The following is a 17,883-nucleotide window of genomic DNA, read 5'->3' on the forward strand; positions in this document are numbered from 1 at the left end:
TTCATGGCATGTCTCCTAGCGCGATAAAGCTCCCCTACTTTATGTTTGATCCCCAGTGAACAAATGAAACCTACTCTGTGAGGCAGGGACATAGTGACCCTTCCTTTATCTTTCCTCTTGTGTTTTCTCATAATTAGCACTGGATATCCAGTCCCAGATAATTCAATGTGATACTTCCCTTGACTTACCCTTTTCCTTATTTTATCCCACAGTCTTCCAACCCTGTTCAGCGTCATAGCTCTTTGAGTTTAGGCGGGACAGACAGTGAAGATGAACAGGTAAATAGCTACTTTTCCTGCTAATAAAATTCCCTGAGACAGCATGTGTGGTGCCTGTATGGAGCCAGTACAATAATCTTTTTTTTTTTCTTTTAATCTATTCTGGATATCATGTATTCTAGCAAACAATTCATAAACAGTCCAGAGTGATGCAAATGATACTGAATATGTACCTCTCACAGAGTTTTGAATAAGAACCAAATAAAGAGAGGCGGAAATCTACTGGTAAGTGGTTTGTGTGAACAGCAGTCAGCTCTGTGACACACTCTGAATCTGTAAAGTTACACAACTGAAAATTGGACAAGGCAAAGCACTTCAATTCCAATTCCATGTCCCAGGGCCGCAATACCCAACAGCAGTAACAGCTTAATAAAACCTGGCTGTCAGCAGTGGCTTGTGAGCAATGCCCTGCATCTCTCTCATCATTGGAAATAATTGCAGGATCGGCCCTTTCTGATGCCAGGTATTCCGCAGGAAAAGGTCTGTGTTAATTTTCAGTTTTCTTTGGATGATAAGTGACCATCAGAAGCAGCAGGTTCTGCTGTCAGACCAACCCAGTCTCTTAGTTGACCAGCTTGGAAAAATTTATGGAGGTCATATTTTTAGAGAGGAGCCTAGGGGACCTTTACCTTGACTGACCCTGCTGCTTGAAGCTGAGTTGAGTTCCTGCCCATCTCACACTTTCGAGACAGGCCTGCAAGGATTGCTTATATTGCCTTTCTCCAGTGTTAATATAATGTCTGAAAGACCACTCAGACCACAGTTATGGCAATGGGGTCTTCAAATGCCAGTGACAGAGGCAGCCACCACTCCAACAGAACTGATTCAATTCATGGGATAGCCCTTGCAATTGTATAAGCAACGCAATCTGCCATTTAGCTAAGAAGAGGAATAGTTATGGGTCCAGAACAGCTACGGGCTATTTTGGCCCAACCTTTGCAGTCCTCCATGCAGAATCCATGTTTGAGAAGCTTACCAGAGAGAACACAATTTAAGCCTCTGTGAAACTGAGAATAGCCCACAAGTAAAGAGGAGTTAGCAGGGTTCTTAGAAGATTCCTTCCTGATGAAGAGGGCCGTAAGAAGCCAGAGCAGTATCTTGAGGGTCAAACAGTTAGTGCCAACACTACTGCTAAGGAAGCTTTTCCTTTCACTCTCTCTTGGGCCAGCCTTTGAGAAGGAAGAGAGCAATCTTTGGGCAAGACCAGCTAAACTTCCTTGTCTGCGGTTGAGATCAGACACTCTCCTGCTCAGTCATTTCTAGATCTTTTGCTTTGGGGACAGAAAGATAAAGCAGTGTCTCCCCCCTCGTAGCACACTACTAGTTACACAGCTTTAGAGGCCCAAGTGATCTAGGTAACTTGGATTGTCATTATTTTTAATAACTTCTTGTATATATTTTATCTTTACTTCAATGTACATTTTATTAACATATCTCCCATTTTATATTTGGACTAAACCGCTCCATTTTGTAAGCCTGCATACTCTTTTTTCCTTACAATGCAAAAAGCCCTTTTCCATGCAGTTCTGAGGTCTTTGAGCTCTTTCAGTCTTACAACCTCATCTCCTATGAGAAGGAAAGACAGGGAGAGGAGAAATTTTTTTCTCTCTTATTGCACAGAATTCCCCACTTAAAGGCTCTTCCTTTTTCTACCCGACTCACTGGGAATCTGGCTAGCTTCTCTATAGGACCATGTATGTTCCTTTACCCAAATATTTTTCTTAGTCAGCAGTTTGGCTTAGCAGAAATCTTGCCAGTATGTTTGCCTAAAATAAAAAACCTTTTCATAAATAATCATTTTTATCAGTAACTTTTGAAACTATTTATGTAATACCAGGATTTGAGCTAGCAGAACACAAGTTGTTAAACCGACTAACCTCATCCCAAAGATGAGGACAACTGTGAAAAGCACCAAGAAATCTACACCAACTATTCCATTTAGCAGTGTTGTGTATTTAGTAAAGGAAAAAGAGGATTTGAGCCTAAGCAATCTGAAGTTACACACAGTGTAGTGATTTACATTTTACTGTTGTATTGATCTTGCTGCAGATGATAGTTACTTCATTTCTTTGCCCTGTGCTGCTTCACTTGGATTTCCAAGAGCTTCATGCTGCTGTCACCTCTGTGTGAAATCCTGATGTGTCACCCATGTGACTTCTCAGTGCCCTCCACACTTATAAATACCCACTTTCTGACTAATCTAAAGCAAAATGTGAGGCTATCACTCAAAGCAAGCACCAAATGACTTCACAGACATTAACCCACATTACCCTGCCTTTGCCAGATAGGCTTTACGGAAATCTAACTTCCTTGTTGGCATCGTCAGCCCAGACTGATTAAAAAGCAAAACAGGGTCTCAGCTTGTGGGGCTGAGGACAGTGTTTTGGCACAAGTGCTTTTTAGGAAATGAGCCTCCTGTCTGCAGTGTCCTCCTTGTGCAGGCTTCTGCATCTGCCCAATAACCAACAAACACCAAATTTATCTTACACTTAAACACTGATGTGGAAATCTTGTGTCTGCTCCACTGTCTTTGAGAGAAGATACCAACTGTCAGTGCTCAAGAGAAAAAAAAATACCCTGAACCTTCAGTTGAGTAGAGAATTTGCCATTTATGTACAGCAGTAGCTCAGATACTAGCTTCAGGTGTTTTTATATTAAATAAGCACAACTGTAATTTTATAATTGAAAGGCAGAAGAACTTGTATGTAGAAATGAATAATAATGTTACTATTTTTGTAAGTTCTAGTGATCGTGACAGTTTTATCATTACTCTTGTAGAATTATAACAATAGTTAGCTTATTTACTAGATGTGTTCTTCCTTCTCTCTTTCACAATGTGTAAATGTTTCGTGAGAAGAGTCTGTATCTGTCATACCACATTCTGTTGTGGTTTATTTCAGATCTAGGAACTAAAAAAATTCAATGGAGAATAAGTAAATTAATTTTAGCTACCTTAAACACAAAGCAACGTACCTAGATAACTTTTGTAGATCAGATAGGAAGATGCTTTCATTATCTTTAAAATTTCATCGGCACCATTTTTTAATGCTGTATTATATTCTAAGCTTAAACAAAACTAAAATCTGAATGACATGCACAGTTAAATGGCTGTGTTTCACCTAGCTTTATGGCTGAAGCCAAAATAGCAGGTATGTTATACTGAATGAAGCTTGTTTGGCATGTCTGTGAAATTTTGAAAGTGTTCCAGAAAGTCTGGTCTATGTTTCAAAACAGTAACAAAACCAGTCAAACTGCATGTTTAGGGGTTTCTCTACAAACACTTATGTAAACCCTTTATTTTGATAGCATAATCTAAGGTTACTGCTGTTTAGTTCCCCAGAACAGCATTCCTGGGAGGGTGAGATCCACATCACTGTCTGAAAGATGGTTCTGTTGGAGGTTCTGGGTTCTGTTGGAGGGAAGCATTTGATTTTCCGGGGAGAGTGGATATTAAAAGAGCAAAGTGGCTATGGTAACTTTCTTAGAAATAGGGATCATGAGGAGCAAGCATCCATGCTACTTTTGTGGCTTTTTAATAACATATTCCTGCAATGTGTCACATTATTGGGATGAAAAGGCAGCTATAAAAACTGCACCAGTGTCTCCTGCTGGTGCATACATATATTGCAAATGGTTTTTCAGATAAGAACTGGGAAGAGGACAAGCTGAGGCTCTTATTGTGGGACAGGGAGAGACAGGTATTTCTCACTTTTGTGTAACATACAGCTGAACACACAGAACCGAGTAATCTCTACGCAGAGACGACATTAGACATGCGTTTTAAAGTGAGGATTTATGTCCAAACATACAGCCATTTCAGGCTTCCGAAATGGAATGAGCTAGCAAAGGAATTGTTTCAGAGATGTGGGGAAGCCAAGCAAAATGTATAGTGATGTGTTTTACAGATACCTTCTGGAGCTTCCTCCAGGCCCATCAGTCCTTCATCCTCTGCCACTCCGGGGGCCCCCGGCTCACGAGGCAGCAGCTTCCTTCCCGTTGACTTCACCATCCCTGCCAGTCCCCTTGGCTGCCTGGACACCTCAGCAGCCAGGCACAGGATTGCCATAAACCCCCGGAAACAAAAAGGCTTTACCAACAAGAATCAGCAAACACCCCAGGTGAGTGTTTTCTGGAAAAGAATCACCTCACAGAAGGGAATGGATATGAATTTTTATTTATTATTTTAAGGGTTTTTAAAATTTTTTTTTCTCTCTTATCCACACTCCTGTACTTTTTTTTTTTTTTTTTTGTTTTTGTTTTTGTTTTTTCCATTGGAAGAAGGGAAACCACCTATTTTCCACCAACCAACCAATCAAAAAAGACTTTGGAGACTTCAGTATCGTGGGAGCTGAAGACAAGTGCAACTTTGTTTTTTCATTATTTAGCCAAAGAAGTTGTGGGTTACACTTGGTTTGTAAAAACATTCCTGTTGTTTGAAAAGCTAGTTTTCAGTTTTAAAGAAGCCTAACTCTATTTCTACAAACAATTTCATATTAGGTTTAACTTAATTCTTTGTATGTCAGAGGAAAGACTGAAGGACTTTGGGAAGGCATGTGGCTTTGCGTGTGGGAAATTAGGATGAGATGCTTCTCATCCTGCCTTCTAGGAAACACATTGTGAAGCTGAAGTTCACCGGATAGAAAAGGTTGTTGAGCTGGAGTGTGGCAGAAATAAAGAGTAACACAGAATAAGTGTAATACAGAATGAGGTTTTCTTGGAAAATTGGGCCCTACAGCATCTTTGCTGGATATTCTTTGTGCTGCAGCTGGTACAACTACAGTGCTGAAGGAGAGAGGCTAATTGTGGAGTGTCAGTCAGCGATATCAGAATTGTTGATAATGTCTCTGGCTTGGTCTCTTCTATACCAAGCCATGTCTTAAAAACATACTTGTTCACTCAGAATATGTCAATCCCAGAATGTTTCAGGTTCAAGTGAGATCAATGGGCTGCCTTTGACATTTTAAAGATGAATGATTTCTAGGTTTTTAACTGGAATAGTACATTACCCACAGTGTTGGTAAATTACAGGATGAGGGTTTTGTGACTATGTTTTGAGTATTGATAAACATGTCTGTGTATAAAATACAATTTTTGTGCATTATTCTTTAATTAAAAGATCTTACTGCACCTCATTAGGTGGAACAGCTGGAAAATGAAACATGTCGTCCTGCAACTCCAGAAAAGAAGGGAAATTCAACAGAATTACTTGAGAGTGACCAGCATAAAACTGATTGGGAAGGTAATGAGGACTTATTTTTTGCTACTTTGGGTGCTTGAACTCTTCTACATAAGGCTGACAGGACCTATTTGAATTGTAAGTCCTTTCAGACTAGGCATCTTTTGGGTTTATATCATAAAACCAATCCTGGCTGCTAAAGTGTTATGATGGAAAAAGTCCTGTACTCCACTCAATACAGTGGTGCTGAAATGGTGAACTTTGAGGGCAGCATTAAAAAATACATGAGGTGAAAGTACCGTGTTCAGCAGTACCTGTGCTCCACAGTTGGCTAGTTCTCACTGACTGGGGATCCGAGTTGCTTGAAACTCCGAAAAACCTTAACCTCAGTGTTATATCTGCTATGTGTATAAGGTGACTTTAATTGGCTTGTGTTTACTAGGTATTCCTTTGCCACCTCCCCCCTTATCATTTGAATAATAGCTAATTGCCAGTGGTAACACAATTGTAATTGTATTAATTGTAATACCAAATGAAATTTCTCCAAAACAGCACTGAAGACTTTTCTCTTTAGCACGGCATTACAAATGCACTGGCTAATGGTAATGCTATAGTGTAGTGGGAATGTTGGCACTTTGTTGTCAGGGCAGACTCGGGACCTGATGCTGTCACACATCAGAGTTACTGTGTGTGCAGACACATCTAAGCTATCCAGATGTTCAGCAGCCCTGCTGGAGCTGCAGGAAGCAAAGCTACCTGATGCTGAGATGTTCTGCGTAAATACAGAAAATCCTCCAGATCATTCAGACATTCTAGGCATACACATGAAAAAATGTCTAGGGAAACCTGGCTAGTAGGGTTACATCTAGGCGCATGCACCGAAAAGAACAGCAACTGATTTGGTACACCTTAAGCAGAGAACAACTTTCAGTCATTCCTGGGATTAGATATGTTCAAACGAAAAACTTTATTAGTCTCCTCAGGTGGACAACTGATTTCTAAATACAATTTTGAGAGCTCTAGGCAATGGTGCCCAGACGTGGGGAACTCATGCTAAATGACTGCACTATCTGGAATGAATTACTGATACAGACGGTGCTTGAATTGTAACCCTTAAGCGCACACTCTTCTCCTCTGTTTAATATAGGATTATCAGCCCAGGTGGGATATTGTGCAAAGGAAGGCAGTTCTAAGGAGACGCCAGGTGTAAAAAGTCCCACTGATGCTGTCTGTGACTGTCGTGATTCCACACTTGTGGCAGAAGACTCTTGTGCTTTGCTGCAAGAGGATGCATGCCTTTCAGGCAGGGACCATCACGATAAAGCAGCTGCACCCCTTCTGAGACCTGAGCCTTCTCCAGTGAACCTGGAGGAACACCACAGTGCACAAGTGTCATGCTGTTCAGATGAATCTGCTGAGGCATTGAAATTACATCAACAAAATACCAATGCTGAAGTATCTGCACTTCCAAAATTGCAACAAATTGAAGGAGAAGCTGTTGTGTTTCCAGACATACTAGCAGCTGACTTGTTTAGCAACGGTGTGGAAACAGAGGGCATAAATATATTGGCAGATGTTGCACAAAGGTCCTCAGTAAATTCTGTGGACCCAAACATCAAGGACCAGGAAAAGGGGGATCCACTGTTTGCTGGCAAAGTAGAAGCCTGCTTGGTTACTACTGAGAATCTTTTCAACCACGCTGTCTCAGATACTGCACCAAGCACTTCACAGGTTGTGGTAGCTGATTCAGAGTCATCTTCTGACATCAAGACAGTGGCTGTTTTGAAGGCTGAAAACAGTTCAGTAACAAGAAATGACAAAGAAACTTGTGCAATAACAGAATTTCAGTCATCCAAAGGCAATGCAGAAAAAAAAATAGACACTGCTGCATTGGTCTTGGAAGCAGGTTGCATGCTACCTCCCAGTAAATTGGAAGTATGTCTTAAAGCAGAAACTCTTTCTGTTTCGAAGGGTAACCAACGCAGTCAACAGGCCAACACATCATACAATTCTGAAAGACTTTCCATTGGCTGTCTTGCCTCTTCAAGTTTGGCTGGCTTGAAGAGTAATATCTCTTCCGATGATGACAGTAAGGAGTACCAGATAAGCAGTACAGCTTCTCACAGAAAAACAGTGGAAGATGGCCAATCTTCAGATGTAAATGTAAAAAGTCCACTGAAGACTGCTTCTGCTAAACCAGTCAGATTTACCATTGCACCAGCATGGCAAAGATCTCTCTCAGGAGGTTCAAATTCAAAGGAAGATTCCTACACCAGAAGTTCTCCAACGTCCCCTATAAGACCAGAATTGTTTGAAGGAATGACAAAAGAACACACACATTTTGAGGCAGTCACCCAGGAATCAGCAAAAACCAACTCAGATAGATTTGATCGAGATTGTAGGGACAGTGATTTGCATTTGAATTCTTCTATGGAGTGGGCTGACCATGAAGCACAAAATGTTGAAAACCCGTTTGGGGTCAGACTAAGGAGAACATCTTCTTTACTAAAATACCAGAGTGAAAGCCGTGCTGAGTCTCCAAAGCTGATTCCCTCTGCTGTTCCCACTGCTTCTTCTTCTGCTTCAGTCAAGGAGGATCAGAAATCGGTGGGCACCGGGAAGCCACCTCCAGGCCTTCCTATCAGCACAAAATCATTTGTTAAAAAAACAGATCTCCTACAAGACAAAAATTCTCCCAAGACAAGACCAGAAGAAGTGGCCAAGAAGCAAAATGGTCATAAGCCTTCAGGTATTTATGCTGCATTTTTATCTAAACATTGTAGAAAACAGTGGTTGTGTAAGAACCTTGGCAGAGTGGCAAACAAAAGATAAAAATCCTCTTGACGAGGCTCGAATTCAGCCTTGAGTTCGTCAGCACCATAATTTAATTGGCTTGATGATTTGGCCAGTCAAGAGAATTCTTGGTTTATCTTAACGAGGGGTGTGTTCCAGCAAGAATAACAACAGAGTAATAGCTTAAGGGCCTCTGAAACTTTTCTGGTACAACCTACTTGTGCATATAGTTGGAATATTAACACGGCTTTTTAAAACTTGCTGCTGTTTTGTAGTTAATTTTCCAGATTGCAGCAGCTCAAACCTTAAATAGGAGTTGCATTAGGTGTGATTATTTTTTTCTACAATCACTTAATTTAAAATATTTAAAAAGTGAAAAGGCAGCCTGTATTTTACTGCCTACATGAAAAAATAATGGTTATCATGCTCATTTAATCTGCAACGTAAGGATGTTGTTTCAGAGGCAAAATCCGGTTCACAATGATCTCAGTGGGAGTTCTGCCATTGACTTAAACGGAAGCAGAGTCAGGTCAAAAACTCCAGAATAAATAGAAAAACAGTTACTGCCAAGGACAAAATCATCAGGGAAGGTAATTTTATCTCCCCAGTGTTCAAAGGGTATTACAGATGCTGAAGGATTTAAAACACAAAACACTAGCTTTAGGCTGACTTGACCTAAATCCCTTCTTTACTTCAAAAATGCTTCTTTTGTAGAAAAAGTCTCCTCTCTGCATTTGGAAACTGCTTCCTCTGAACCAGCTTGGGTCTCCATGGCAAAACTAAAACAAAAGGGTTTCCAGGACCACCCTCTTGCCAAAGAACATAAAGCTGAAGACAAAGCTTTGACCAAAGTGGATCAAGAGGAGGTAGAGTACCAAGTAACGTTCTATGGGTGTGAATCCTGCACCAGATTACATGGCTACCTTTGCAAACTGTTCAGTATCATCTTCTTGGGAGGCACGTTATGAGCACTACTCAAAGAGAGGTTTTCAGGACTAGCCTCTAAAACGTATTGAGACAGACAACTGGTACATGTGACCAAACACGTGTGACTATACTGTCACAGTCATTAGTTTTAGAGCTGGATCCTCCTATATGTCCCTTTTCACTACTCAAACCTGAACTTTTTCAGAGCTTGCCCATTGCCCAGAATGTATTTCTGTAGCCCAAGAGCTGCTCTGAGTTGCACTAGCTTCCTCACTGTTAGTGACCTACAGGCTGCATTCACTGTCCTGGTCTGGAGACTGCATACGGAACATTTGGCTTTTCCGCTGACTCTTGCACAAGTTTCTTGTGCAGCTTGGACAAGTTCTTCAATTCCCCATCCATAAGAGGGAGGGTAACTTGCCTGCATGTGAAGTAACCCTGTATTTGCAGCAGCTGTCTTCCTTCTTGCCTTCTCCCTTCCTCCCACAGGATGTCCCCAACCATCCTTGTCTGGCTTTTGCTGCATTTCCACAGTCAGGCTTAGAGGTGTTGCCAGGGTGAGCTTTATGTGTGCCAGTGGCTAGCAGGTTTCTTAGTTGCATTCTTTCCTTCTCTCCTCTCCTCGTTTTGTAGCAAGGGATCTATGCTAGTGAGAACATACTGAAGAAGAATATGCCTTCCAGCTTGAGCTCTCAGGACAAGAAAATGCAAATGAAGACCAGTGTGTCTGCTGCTGCAGGTATTCTCTTTCTTTACATCTTTACATGGTGGCTACAGTTTACACCAGTAAGTGGTATGGGTGGCAGGTAACGGGGAGAGACATCTACCTTTTTGATAAACAGCAGACTTTATGTAAGACCTGTTCAGACTATAGGTTGTGTATAAGTCATTGTATCACTCAGCAGAGAAAGCAAGTGAGGAACTTTTATCTCCACTGCCGGTTCATGGAATGGCATATAAACAGTATGGTGATTTATTGCTGGCAAAGGTCAGTACTAAAGAATAGCAGTTGAAGTTGGAGAGTGTCCAGAAGAGAGCAGCAAAAAAGGTCAGGTCTTCTAGATCTCCAGTCAGCCAGGAAATACTGATTGGAGTGGAGTTGTTTAGTCTAGAGAAGACAACTTAATTTGCTGCAGAGGACAAGACTAGTCTTTATGCCCTGTATAAGCCTAAAATGCATCAGGGGAGGTTTAGCTTAGACATTAGGAAATTCTAACAAAAAGAGTGGCGAAGTGCAGAATAGCATAGGTTGCTTACAGAGTGTGTGCAGCTTCCATTGCTGGATGTGTTTAATAGATAAACATGTATCAAGAATAATTTAGGTAGAGTCAGTTCCACCCTCAGGTGAACACAAAGGCTCGGTGGCCCCTCTCCTGCCCTGTTAGCTGTGATTCTCTCTGAGAAAGATGCAGGGGAAGAGTGTGACTCAGACATCGTGACTCACATACCTCTTCCAAGGCTACTGCTGGGCTGCAACTTATCCCTCCCTGCTTACTCAGTGTGGTGCCAAACCTCAGAGGCATGATCCAGCTAGATATAGATAAGCCAGTTCTTCAGCTGTAAAAGCATATTGTGCTAGCTGAAAGCTATTGATTTCAGATACTGCCTAAGAAGATAAGAAATGCCCCACCGTGTGAGAGCAGTGGCCTTTCCGTTCCAGGTTCCTGTTGCTGACACTGTCAGCAAGAGATGCTGTCTAGAGAGAGTGCATGCACCTGGCCACTTTCCCCTTATAATCCACCAGCATCTAGAATTGTTATATTAGAGATACTAGGGGATGTCTCTGTGCCTGCTCCCTGTAGTAGTTGTTTATAGAGCTGTTACCCATTTTTTAATCTATAGGTCCTACAAAATAAGCTTTCTCCTTTACTACAGGTAGCTGACCAGCTGAGGATGTGCACCAACACAGAGGGTCTGATGTCAGTTGCCAGCCTAACTGTGTGTGTGTGATTAAAATACAATAGTTTTTAAAAAGGATTCTGTTACAGGACAGCTTTGTCTTCTGGTTTTAGGTGCAAAATGAGAGATGAAATGTAAACAGGCCAAGATTTTTGCTTAGATTAGAAGGTCTTCCTTTGAAAGGTTGGCACAAACAGTCTGGATTTCTGTGTGTTGAATCATCTAAACCTTGGAAGCCCAGCAGCCTTCAGTCAAAATTCAGAACTCCATAAAGTACTCTGCTACTTGTTTACTAGAACTTACACCACTTGTGGTCTTTGCAGCAGAATTACAAATTTTTCTGCATCATGTCTTCCCAAGAATTAGCCTAGTTTCCTGGCATCCAATGACTGTTTCCCCCCTCCAGCAATAGCATTTATAGGCGTATTCTAGTCTCCCATTCCTTGAATATCACAAAGAGCTCTGACCAGTACTGATGTTTAAGGAAAACGCTACTCCTCTACTGCTCAGAAAACCATGCCCTATTGTTTAGGAAATGTTCAGCACTGTCAGCACATGAGTAGGAAATTGGGAATCCCAAATGTAAACTCTCCTCTGATTTGGTTCCCATTAGCACAGCCAGCAGTTTGTCTAGTTGAAGATGCTGGTCATGGAAAGGATGTAGATTTAATATCCAGAGGAGTTATTAATTTGGATCATGCTTTTTGGCTTATGTTAACTGTTAGCAGTTTTCTTCATGGATGGTTGAGGTTTTCTGTGCAATGCATACATCCTGCACACAACAGCAAGAGCCAGGATAGCTCAGTCAGCTAAGTTTGGAATAGAATTCCAAGAAATCAGATCCTTACTTTACTGTGTGTGACTGTTTTGTTACTGCTGCGTGGCAGCCCATGTCATAACAAAGGGAAGATTACTTAGCTTGCCTCTTCTCTCTCCCACTTCACCCTAAGCATGGTAAGGTTTGTCCCAAAGCCTATGTTCCCTCAAATAGGCATGAGCTGCTGGTTTTGGGTTTTGTTTTCCCTTGTGCTGTTGGGAGCATGCAAAGGGCTTGAGACCCACTTTTGCTTATTACAAAGAAGGAAGTCTCCTAAAATGTGGAAATTCATTTCCAAAATAAAAATTTCAGTAACACTTAAATGCATACGTCACCTTAGATACTTCTGAAAAATTTGCTGTATATGTAGAGCTGCAGCCTGTTTTTAATGGATGGTATACTTCCTCCAGTGTTCCTAATTATAGCTTGCCTCCTGTAAGAACTACCAATGAGCCAGGATTTGTAAAAGACCAGAGACCTCCTGAGTAGAGATAGGGAACTTCTTTGGCTTTGCTCAGGGGTATGACTGATGGAGCTGATGAACATTTTCCATTGATTTCAGTGCAAGCAAGCTCAAGCTTTTTGTATTTAACATTGCTCATGTCCCCATGTGGTCTCTGTTCTTGTGCTGGAGCACAGCAGCCTCATCATGCCTGCCACATGCCACGCACAGAGTAATCAAGTGTGAGAAAAAAATTGAATTTTCTCAGTGTGACTTACACACAGAAATGAGATACTGCCTGGGTTGAAATGGATGGAGAGAGCATGATGTTGAAAGACTTGTGAACCACGTCTTGAGAAATGAGAGAGCTGCCTCTGTTCAGAGCTGTATTCTGTGAAGCCCCATTCCAGGCTGTCTGTCTGAAGACATTAATCTTGAAAATTTTCAAACAAGATGGATGGAAGAGGCCTTTTCTAAATAGTAACTGAAAGCCATACAGAGATTGTTATCTGTATTCCTCCATCCTTTGTGAGGATGACAGGCTTGTGTCAGGCTTCATGGACAGGAACACTTAGCCCCCACCAGAATCCCACCTTCTTGGCTTACACGTCCAAGAACATAAAGCACTGGTTTAATCCCTACCTGGTATTTAGTAATATTGCTGAAGCAATATTTGTGCTGGCAGTGAAGACTGAAAAAAAATCTTTAATACTTCTCAGTGTTGAAAAACATATACCAGTTACTTTTAACCCCACAGCAAGCCTGGGGTGATCCTTGCCCTGCAGATATTTTGTTTCCATTTTCCTGCATACTCAGGAGTCTTATTCCTAGATTCTCTTGCACTCACAGAGCAGAATAAGCCTGTGGAACACCTTGCTGTGCACTGTCGTGGAAATTAAGAGTTTGAAAAGATTAAGAAATGAGTTAGCCAAGAATATGAATTATAAAACTACCTGGGGCTATAGTCTCCACACGCTTGAAGAATTTTGAATAACTTCTTCATTTATCAGGGCTTAGACACTTGCTGTTGGGACTGAGGAGAAGATTCTTTTACGGGCAGATTATTCACTGGCAGCTTAGTATCTATTTTTCCATTGCAACAGCTAGTCCTTGCCATTGTTGTAGCTGGACCAGATAGTGCTAGCGATACCCAGTTTAATAATTCCTCTGACTTATTTTTGAGTCATAAACATTCTGGGCTGTAGAACAATTGCTTTAGAGAGAAGGAAATATTGGCAGAAACTGAGGTTTTAACTCTCTAGCCTTCTGATGAGTGATGGATATCTTGTTGTTGGCAGGTAAAGTTGGACCTATTGCTCAGGAAGCATCTGTGATTCCTGCTGTTGAAAAGGAAGCAAGACACTCCTCTAATCTGCCAATGACACCATGCAGCTCTGCTGAACCACCGTGGCTATCCCTGGCCAAGAAGAAAGCCAAAGCATGGAGTGAAATGCCCCAGATTGTACAATAGCAAATGACATAAGCATCTTTCTTTGTATTGCCAATAGCTGCGTTAACTCCATTTAATCCCTTCTTTACTGTGACAATTTTTTTGAGAAATAAGAGCCTTAAAATTTCTGATCAGACTGTTGTATGTAAATACACAATGAAGAAATGCCATCATAGGCTTAATTTCAAGTATTAGGAAGCTGAGCATTTCCTACTACCAAATACTAGGAAAACTTGGTCAATTTGTTATATCCTTACACATCTGACAGTGATGTTCTAAGAAGACGTGCTTCAGCCTTTTGAAACATTTCCCTTGCAAAACATGTTTTTAAAGATTCCGTAGACCATACAGTATTTTGTGCAATGTGGCTTTGGCTAAGAAATTAATGTATGCTATAAAATAGATATAATACTGGGCACTGACACATCATGACTCATGGGCATTGATGTCATCACACTTCTTTGTCTAATGCTCTGGGTCGGGCAATCTGACTTTGCTTCTGATTGTTCATGGATCTGTTTTGTGATAGCTATAAGATCAAAACAGCATTGTGAGTTGGAGTAATTCTTGCTTTGGGGTGGTTTGAAGTCACAATGCTGTGGGTCTTGTGCTTTGCCCATTGATGCCCACTGGAATGGCCCAGGGCCACATACCTGTTCTCTCCCATGCACTGGAAAACCACCACACTCTAGCCTATACTCTGCTTTTGGCTACACCTTTGGAAATCTGGGATAATTTGGGCATTCTACCAAAACCAAAGTCCTTTAATTATGGCAAATAGTGATTTATTTTTTGTGAGATTCCTCAGCCAATTGTCTCTCTTAAAGAGCGTGTTGGGGACGGGAACTATTTGCTACCTAGAAGGTGGCATCTTGTTTTCAACAAATGCCACTCTACTCTCCATATTCATGTGGATGTGTATCTAGTCAGTTGTATTTAATATTAGTGATAAAAGGGGCATCTGCTTTCCTCCTTGCCTCATCAGTCTTTAGCCAGTAACTCAACATCAGTCTAAGAATGTGCAGCTGGAAAAGGATTATTCTCTCAGGACCTGGCCTTGCAGTCGCTTAAGTTGACAGAAGTTTTGCTATTGACTTTAAAGGAAGCAGACATTTGAAAAAGAAGCTTTGTAAAATTATGTTAGTGGCTTACGTGGCAGTGGCACTTACTGGTCCTTTTCAGTTTTTGCAGCATTGCACATTTATGTAGTTTTTGTTTACAGTCAGTGCAAAATTTGAAGGCTGACTTGGCTGATGGAGTTCAGTTCCCAGTTTTTAGCTGGGAAGTTGGTAGGTATTTTTAAGGAAAATTTTATCTATTGATAGGTTTAACTGCAAAACAAAAAATTTGGTTTCAGATCAGCTCAAGCAAGACTTTAATCTTCCAGTCTTGGCCTGAATTTTATATGTAGCTCTTGCAATTTGAAAGCAGTATTAATTAGGAGCTAGACTGTGATTTTTTTTTTCTATATAGGTGAAAACTTACTCACCCAAGTAGGCTCACTGAGGCTATAGATGCTGTTTATTTTGTACTAACACCAGACAGAGTAAGAGTTTCACATTGGCTTGGTAATCAATCCATGCTTATTTTACTGCTTGGTTTTCTCTATTTTAGGAAGCATATCTTCTCTTACAAAGAACTGAAACACTTGTATTTCTCTGAAACTTTTGAGCGTAATGTAAATGAACACACTCAGCTTTGATTCCTGAAGTTTTATACGGCTGCCATCCCATCACAAGCTTAATGACCCTGTGTAAAATATGTGCATTTCTATACTCAGCAAGCTCTCTTCTCTTTTTATTAGTGTGGATTGTGATACTTCACCCAAAGTACTGCAAATTATACTATAATCTCTCTTTCCCAGTGTTTGCTTTTGATCTTAATATTGTTTCTGTCTTTTATGTTTGGTATGTATATAAGTTTTTGTAATCCTTGTCTTGATGAAACCCCTTTTGTATTCCATTCCCGTATTTGGTTTACAATTAAATGCTGTTGCCAGTGACGATGATATAATTCCTGGGAAAAGGAGAGTGGTAGATGGCCTTCATTCATTAAGGAAAAATAAAAAGAGGTCTTTGGTCAATATAGACTCTATATGTGGATATACTGCATAGATCTTGTTTTGAGATGATTTTATGTGCCCTAGGACTGATCACCACAGCTGGTCAGACTAATGGACTTTTCTAAATCTAGCTATTTAAAAGTTGAAAACATCACCAGAGAGCTGATGGCTCTCCTTTTGTTCTGGAGTTATTGCTTCTTTCAGTACAGGGTTGGCTTGCAAGCTAGCACTTGTGGTCGCAGGAAGCCCTGTAAATACTCATTTGAAAGTGTTTTGGTATTGCTAGTCAGCTGCTGTAAGACATTTTGGGGTTGCTTTAAAAAAGAACGCGTGAGAATCATGTGATGTTACATTTGAAATTTACTTGCCTTCTGGATTTCTGAAATCAATGTTTTCAAGTTTCTCTCTGCAACCATGAGAAAAAAAGCATGTAGAGAAAAAATCAAAACTGAGCCTCATGTCATCACAAGACTTTAGAAGATGGAGTTTTAAGATAAACATTGAAATATCAGTGATGTATTGATGCATTTGTAGAAGCTGGTAGCTCTGTTAGCATGGCTTTGATTTCCTGTCGTTCTAGTGTAGCTTCTAGGTGTTCGATCAGTGCAAATAACTAATCTAATAAGCTCATTTTGGGTGATTATTTCTAGACATAGTCACTGGCTTTGAAAATAAGCTGTCTTGAAGTGCAGAGTTCATGGCAGAATGTCACTGTGAGGTTTTATGGCTCAGGATCTTTAGTGGAGGATGTACAAAGCTGTCCCTGAAATTCCCTGTGCACAACACGGTGAGTGGGGTTTCAGCTGGCCTTGGTGCTGCTGTGTGACAGCAGAGGGTGCTAGTGCCATCCCCCAGGAGCGCGGAAGGGTTCTCGGTGTTACAGAAAGCAGATTTCAGTATGCATTTATACGTGCGCTATTACAGCAAGGAGACCGGAGGCTTTCATTAATGCAGAGAATTACGCATTATTCCATTAATGCAGAGAGGTCTCTCTGAAAGAGAGGTCTGTTTCTATTTGCGATCTGATGGAGGTTTTGGAGCTATAATGTGTGGGGAAAAAAACTTTACCTTGTTGTTACAAGAAGCCCCTGAGAATTGGTGACGACGATGGGGAGAGGTGGATTACATGGTGAGTTCAGTCCTGCAGTGAGGCCATGCAGGAAGATACGTGAACGTGTCCCAGAAGATCATTGCAGTTTGGCATTTTAGTGCTGCTGGTTAGAACAGCAGCTGCCTGGCTGGAGGTTGATCTTCGTCCCAGCCAGGTGTAGAATCTGATGGTTTTACGGAGGAGGTTAGAGAGACAAACAGCAACTTGGCAAGCACCTAGCTGTAGATTATGGAGATTCCTTTTGCTGTGACAGTGAGCTGTAAAGACTTGGGCCAAAAGAGAATCTGTTATGTTATCATCCAGCTGGTAATTAAGTGGGTTTGTGGACAAGAGGGAATGAGTCAGTTTAAATGAGGGAAAAAGACTCAAAAATTTCCAAAGCTACACAATTCTGCTCTAGCACAACTCCGACAACACTTCTATTATGAGAATCTTGTATACACATCTCCTTAAAGATACCCAAAGAACAAATTCTAAAATTCAGATATAACTGAGGAACCAATACTCATTTCAATTACCATACTCAGAAGGAAAGTCTTAGAATAATGAGGAAAGACTAACCATATTGAAAACACTAAACACTAGCCCTTTTCATGTTAGAAAGTTTGGATAGAGAGGGGCCCCCTAACCAGGATTACATTATGTCTTTTTCAGTGCCGTAGTCTAAAATATTAAATGCAGTTTGTTTTGAAGTATTACAGGAGAAGTTCTCAGCTTAGAAAAGCTGTAATTCCTGAGTTTGTGCCACCTGCTCTGTTAAGTGCTTTTGAGATCAATACAGGAAAGATATTAGCCTGTGAAGACACTTTGTCCTTAGAGCTGCTACTGGAAGGTGATAGATCTGAAGGATACCGGTAATGAGAGATGTGATTAGCAGCCTAATAAATAAGGCAAACATATCGCTCTGTCTTTTCCTCTAGTGTGTGTT

General features: G+C 40.9%; 1 protein-coding gene across 16 annotated transcripts in view; it reads left to right on the forward strand.

Moving 5' to 3' along the window:
* The window catches only part of KIAA1210 (KIAA1210 ortholog), a 90,826-nt gene that overhangs the window by 43,853 nt on the left and 29,090 nt on the right, over window positions 1-17,883 (forward strand). For 9 of the 16 annotated variants that reach the window (XM_049828224.1, XM_049828216.1, XM_049828215.1 and 6 more), the window contains 8 exons: window positions 213-278; window positions 4,184-4,396; window positions 4,557-4,688; window positions 5,415-5,517; window positions 6,602-8,203; window positions 8,962-9,113; window positions 9,808-9,913; window positions 13,631-13,794. In XM_049828224.1, coding sequence (XP_049684181.1) covers window positions 213-278; window positions 4,184-4,396; window positions 4,557-4,688; window positions 5,415-5,517; window positions 6,602-8,203; window positions 8,962-9,113; window positions 9,808-9,913; window positions 13,631-13,794 — 2,538 coding nt within the window. Of the gene's footprint in view, window positions 1-212; window positions 279-4,183; window positions 4,397-4,556; window positions 4,689-5,414; window positions 5,518-6,601; window positions 8,204-8,961; window positions 9,114-9,807; window positions 9,914-11,049; window positions 11,115-13,630; window positions 15,866-17,883 lie in introns of those variants that run through there. The other 7 variants (XR_007509529.1, XR_007509527.1, XR_007509528.1 and 4 more) reach the window with 6 other exon arrangements.

The sequence above is a fragment of the Accipiter gentilis genome, chromosome 24 (genome assembly GCF_929443795.1).
Source record: "Accipiter gentilis chromosome 24, bAccGen1.1, whole genome shotgun sequence".
Classification (NCBI taxonomy): domain Eukaryota; kingdom Metazoa; phylum Chordata; class Aves; order Accipitriformes; family Accipitridae; genus Astur; species Astur gentilis.